General features: G+C 52.0%; 1 protein-coding gene across 1 annotated transcript; it reads left to right on the plus strand.

Annotated features, from left to right (window-relative positions):
* Positions 1-812: 812 nt before the first annotated feature.
* LOC308649878 (olfactory receptor 2V1-like) lies at positions 813-6085 on the plus strand (the record flags this gene model as incomplete). The annotated part of the gene is made up of 2 exons (XM_081295725.1): positions 813-841; positions 5119-6085. The coding sequence occupies 2 exons, from the start codon at positions 813-815 to the stop codon at positions 6083-6085; spliced, it is 996 nt and encodes a 331-aa protein (XP_081151851.1).

Genomic DNA, 6085 nt, shown 5'->3' on the forward strand with positions numbered 1-6085 from the left:
ACTGCCCCTGGCTGAGAGCTGGGGGCTGCAGCAGGGCTTGTTAAAGGAGACTGGGACCCACCAAGTCTCTGATTTGATGAGTCCAGGGCAGAGAGTGAGAGCTTCCCCTCTACTCCAGCGACTGACACTGATGGTCCAGAGACCATACTCAGGTCTAAGGTGCCCCGAATGCACCAGCAGCTGACATGTGTCATTCCTCCATCTCTGAAGTCCCCAACTCAGTAGATTCTAGACTCCCATCTAGGAAGTCTTTCCATATTCAATCACCTGGAAATCTTCCAAACCTTCCAGAGACCAAGGGGCATCCCAGACAGAGCAGACTTCACTCCTGGAAGTGCGCGTGTCCTGTGCCCTGAGCTCCACAGACCACCTCAACTTGCACACGGCCTGGCACATCTGCTCTGGGCCCCTTGGCCTCATGCGTGACTGGAGGGTTTGGGACCAAGCAGTTCCTGTCATCTCGGGAATGCAGCACAGAAACCTCAGTCGCAGAGCTGGATTCTGAGTGCTAACCAGGCTTGTGCCATCCCAGCCTCTGGGGCTGGGACAACCGGCCAGGTCAAGGGCAAGAGCCCTTCAGTCCCACCATTCTGAAGTGGGAGGGAGCTCACACTAGTTGCAGTAAAGGAAAGAAGGGGCTTTCAGGAAAGTGAGGAGCCCTCTTGCCGCGGAAGAACACAGACTTCACGCCTCAGCCGTCGCGGCCCTGTGTGCAAACCTCCCAAGAGAACCGCCCTGGTTTCTGAGCTGTGACCTGGAGCTCAGAAGGACGAGGGAGAAGGAGAAGAGACAGCAGGAGAGCAAGCATCCTGATGGAGACTGTGGGCTGGGGCCATGCGAGGTGAGTAGGGGTGTCATGGGAGGGGAGGTAGGACAGGGGATGGCCAACCGTGCCCCATGCAGGCAGCCTCCAAACTGGAGATGGCCCATAGAAAGGCAGAGCCATAGCCTGTGTGACGTGGAGACTCTCCAAACGTGAAGTCTCCAACAGCTGAAGTTATTTTAACACTCCCTTTCCATAAGTGAGTTGTCTTCAATTGTGAAAGTCAAGGGTTTGCTCTGTAAGAGTTGAACAAGAGAGGAAGGAAAAAGAGAAAAAAGAAAGGGAGGAAAGGAGGAGGAATCGAGCAGACTGTCAGGGAATAAGCCAGGGGCTTGGATTCTTGTCCAGCTTTTAATGGCCCTGTTCACCAGTTCTAACCTAGGCTTCTGCAAGGACAGGAGAGAAAAATGGATTCTTTTCTGAAACCATGTGAAAGAAAAGAATTCCCCTAATTATTTTGAGACACACATACACAGGCCCATACACACACAGGCACACACAGACACACACACAAGTACACACAGGCACCCACAGGCACACACATACTGCAATGCAGATGTGTGTATCCATGCTAAGAATCGGCCACAAAGGAAAACACCAACAGTGGCAGGACTTTCTGGGAGGCAGGCAGGCATCACAGCCCTGCAGAGGAGATGCCAGATTCAGATGCTGGTGATGAGGGAGGACATTGAGGCAGCAGTGTTTTGTGAACAGGGGTGCATTTCTTTCACATGTTTACCACACACATACCTGCAGTCCACCAGCACTGAATGGGAACCATGATGAATCTCCATATTTTGTGGAGAAATATACGAGACAGACATAATCCCTAGTCTCAGGTAATTCGTAGTCTACATAAGGAGAGCCACCCGCCCAATCACAAAACACCCCAATGGTTTAGGAGACAAAGCAATTGGAAAGGAAATCTCCAAGTGGGAGGGATGAGTAGCCCTTTGAAGGTAAGTGCAAATGTCAACTTCATGATTCTGCATGAAAACTATTTTGCAAAACCATCTTGCTTAAGAGGAAAGGAAGAGTGCTAACATTTACTACATATCTTCTATGGGAAAGCACAAGCTCCCAGTTTTTTTATTCAACCCTCTCACAATAGTCCTGTGAAATAGGCCTGATGATCCCATTTTAGAGAGGTAAGCAGAGGCTTGGGTTTATGAAAACACTGATGTCATCAGCAGCTAGTACCCAAATGGCTCGTTCCTCCTGCAAACCCTCTCCCAGGTACTGCCCACGTATAAACCACTGAATGCTCTCAGTAGTCCATATTTGAGATGAGGGCTTGAGTAAGCTGCCCACGCCAGGGGGCTGGGAGACAGCTGAGACCTGCACCCAGGCAGCCTGACTGCAGAGGCTGCACCCTAGAACACAGAGCTCTAACTGGGCAAACCAGCAAAGGACATCCAACTGACCAGGATTTTAATCATGTGAGCTGTTGTTCTTATTTGCCCTGGTGAAGGAGGAGGCAAGGGTGAGGACAATAACTGAAAGGAAAGTGACCACAACACTTGGAGCGACCAAGAGGTCTTTACTGTAGCAGTGTAAAAGAGGAGAAAAAGTGTGGGGGGGTGGCAGGGGAAGGTTTTTATAGTCCTTCTGCTGTATGCCTAAATCTAACAGGGTATCTGGGTTTGCAAGCTGCCTTGTTGATACAAGGCGGGTTAAGTGTTCAGCCTTGAGCAGGGGGGCAAAGCGTTCAGCCTTGAGTGAGGGCTTGAGCATTTGGACTTGAAGCAAACAGGTTAGATAAAGAACCAGACAGAGGGGGTTTGAGTGGCCGGATCACCCTGCAGCTAACTTTGTTTGGCATGCCTGCAGACAACTTAGTTCAGCCTGTCCTAACATGGGGGGCGCTCCACCACTGAGGATCTCACCACTGGTGCTAGTGCCCTGCAGGTGACATCCCTGGGAAGGGTTGCTACTGCCACCTAGAGGGCAGAGTCTGGGATGCTGCTAAATATTGTGCAATGACCGCACCCAGTGGCAAGGAATTAGCCAGCCTCAGGTGCTCCTAATGCTGAGGTAAAGGACTTCAGATGTGGCCTGCAAGGTCCAGAGCTATTGGCCAAGGTTCGGAGCTATACTGTGACCAACAAAATAGGGAGGTGGGACCAGGTTCCTTCCCGATGCTAAATCCAATGCTTCTGAGACATTAAAGACAGAAAACAAGCTATGCCTAAAACAAGGACATGAGAAAATTCTCTTTAGGGGAACTTTCTAAATGTACCTGAGACCATTTTTATTCGGGTCAGGTAAGGCACTGCCTGGAAAGATGACTTTGATTCACAGTTCCCAAGAGGAGTGAGCATGCCACTCAGAGGCAGCAGGGTTGATCCACTGGGAGGCTGAGTGTGGAATCGGCAAAGCCTTTGTTGGGTATTTTGTGGGATGCAACAGGCAAGGGAGGGCTAGCAATGGCACAAGCTTCAGATTTCATAGTTTGAATGATTCTGACACACTCTGGGCTATGGGGTGGTCTCTAGTTGCCCAGCACCTTGTCCTGGGTCTATCCAGGACAGGATAGTGGCCCAAACTGTAGAAGCCTGGTACAGGCAGGTGGTGAGGGGCACAAGCTCCAGTTGAATGGTCTACATGTCAGAGGCAGCTGATGGGCCAGTTGTTCCCCATGTCCAGGAATCAGCCAGTCCTGGAAGATGCAGGCTCTAGACTCTTGAGACTCTAAGATGCACTACAAAATATAGAAAATAGAAGCAGTATGTTCCATCTTCACTAGGAGCCTGGTATGGAACACTTGGATTTAACAGTGGCAATTCTGTGCTCAGCTTTGGGAGGGGACTATGGGACCCTGGGATAATCAAGCTCTGAACTTGCTTGAGTCAGATCTGAGACCTGTGCACCCAGGACCAACCAGCAGCCTGGGTCTGGTAGTTCAGGGATGTAGAGAAGGGGGAACTCCTGCTATAGCAGGAAGAGCAGGAAGCCCCTTGGGGACAACGGCTCCTGCAATGGCTCCTAGCCAACTGTGGGCAAGGAAGATCCCGGCCTCAGCATGTAAGATGAGTGCAGCGGTCTAGTCAGTGGGTCCCCACTCAGGCCCACCACAGCAGCCTGGAAGCCCAGTCTCAGGGATCAGATTCCCTGGTGGACCCCAGGGCCCTGCTGGCATGCAGGATTGTCATATCTCTGGTGTGCCTCCAAGACACCGTGCTGCCCTCCCTCTAGCTGGTCCACCAGTTCCAGCCTCTCTCACAGCCTCAGCTCCTTTACAGAACCCTGCAGCTCATCTCACTCCCCTCCCAACCCTCTATTGAGTCATCTGCTGTAGACCTAAGCTAGAGCTCAAGCATGCCCTGGGACTCAGGGTGCTGGGACCAGGGTTCCTACAGGCACGGTAGCCCAGGGCTTTGACAGTAGAGCAGGGGTTCACCAACTCTCTATGGCCTCACCTCTGGTTCCCCTTCTGCCTGCCTCCTAAGATGCCTGCAGGCAGCCTTACCACCATAGCTGAGCCTGATGTTCCTTGCCATGCAACTCTACCTGAATGATCTTTATTTAAAATTTATAAAGGCTATTCTTACAAAGACAACCCTCAGTTATCATGGAACTACTGAAATAAGGAGAAAGCACAGTTGATTGAGGATGAGAACATACTCCCAAAAGCCTACATAAAAACACCCCCTGCACCCAAGCTCAATGCCAACCCAGGACTCCTGGGGGACAAGACAGCTGGAGGACCTGGCACAGCACAGCTGTGCAGCTATGGAGACCACTTTTTCACCAGACCTGGGCACACAGCCATACCCAAGGGAAATGTCTCACATGGATCCCCACATAAATGAGAATTCTGAACCATATAACTTGCATATTTGTGGATGTAGTCTTCAGGTTAGTCGAAAGTAAAAGTCTTTAAAATCTTTCCCCATGTGCATTTGCTTTTCTGTTTACTTGGGATTAAAAATATTAACTATGCACATTTTATTAAACATGGGGCACTGTAACATGCTGTCCCTCTCCTGACTCTCTGAGATGGATACTTACATCACTGGTTTTTAGCATTTCCTCTCTTCCAGAATGCACATGTGGTGCTAAAGTTTCCCTCTGGACACTGCTCTGGCCACGTGCCGGGCCTTTTGTAGTCATTTTCCATTGTGAAGGAGTGTCCACCCACACAATGGAGACTCCTTGTGTCCAAGAACCTGTGAATACCTTCTGCTGCCCCCTTGGGCTCCCGTGCTGTCCTGCTACCTTTACCTCCACCTTTCCCTCCCTGAGTGAAGGTGCCTGCTGGGTCCTTGGTGAGCTGGCTCCCTTTCCCCCAACAGGGAGGCGCGGCAGGAGGCAGGCAGAGGACCCTGGAACCTCTCCTCCATCCCAGGCTTTGTCCTCACCAGCCTTTTTGATGAGAGCCAAACACACCTGTTCCTGTTCAGCCTGGTGGTGCTCATCTACATCCTCGCCATGGCCGGCAACACGGCCATGGTGCTGCTGATCTGGGCTGAGGCCCGGCTGCACACGCCCATGTACTTCCTCCTCAGCCAGCTGTCCTTCCTGGACATCTTCTTCACGTCAGTCACTGTCCCCAAGATGATAGTGGGTTTCCTCTTCGGCTGGACAAGCATCTCCTTCGGGGGCTGTGGGGCACAGATGTTTTTCTTCATGTTCCTGGGAGCTGCCGAGTGCCTCCTGCTGGCCCTCATGGCCTACGACCGCTATGTGGCCATCTGCAACCCTCTGCACTACCCGGTGCTCATGAGCCGCCGCGTCTGCCTGCTCATGGTCGCAGCCTCCTGGCTGGGAGGGTCCCTCAATGCCTCCATCCAAACCTCACTGACCCTTCAGTTCCCCTACTGTGGCTCTCGGAAGATCTCCCACTTCTTCTGCGAAGTGCCCTCGCTGCTGACGTTGGCCTGTGCGGACACAGAGACCTATGAGCAGGTGCTCTTTGTTACCGGTGTGGTGGTCCTCCTGGTGCCCATCACCTTCATCACCACTTCCTATGCCCTCATCCTGGTGGCTGTGCTCCGGATGCACTCCGTGGAAGGACGTCGGAAGGCCCTGGCCACCTGTTCCTCCCACCTGACAGTTGTCAACCTCTTCTACGGACCCCTGGTCTACACCTACATGCTACCTGCAACCTACCACTCTCCTGGCCAGGATGACGTGGTGTCTGTCTTCTATACGGTCCTCACACCCATGCTTAATCCTGTCATCTACAGCCTGAGGAACAAGGAAGTGACTGGAGCCATGAAGAAGGTCATAGCAAGGTGTGGAGTCTGCAGGAATGCCTGA

Source organism: Spermophilus citellus, assembly GCF_964194105.1.
Source record: "Spermophilus citellus genome assembly, chromosome: 1".
NCBI lineage: Eukaryota > Metazoa > Chordata > Mammalia > Rodentia > Sciuridae > Spermophilus > Spermophilus citellus.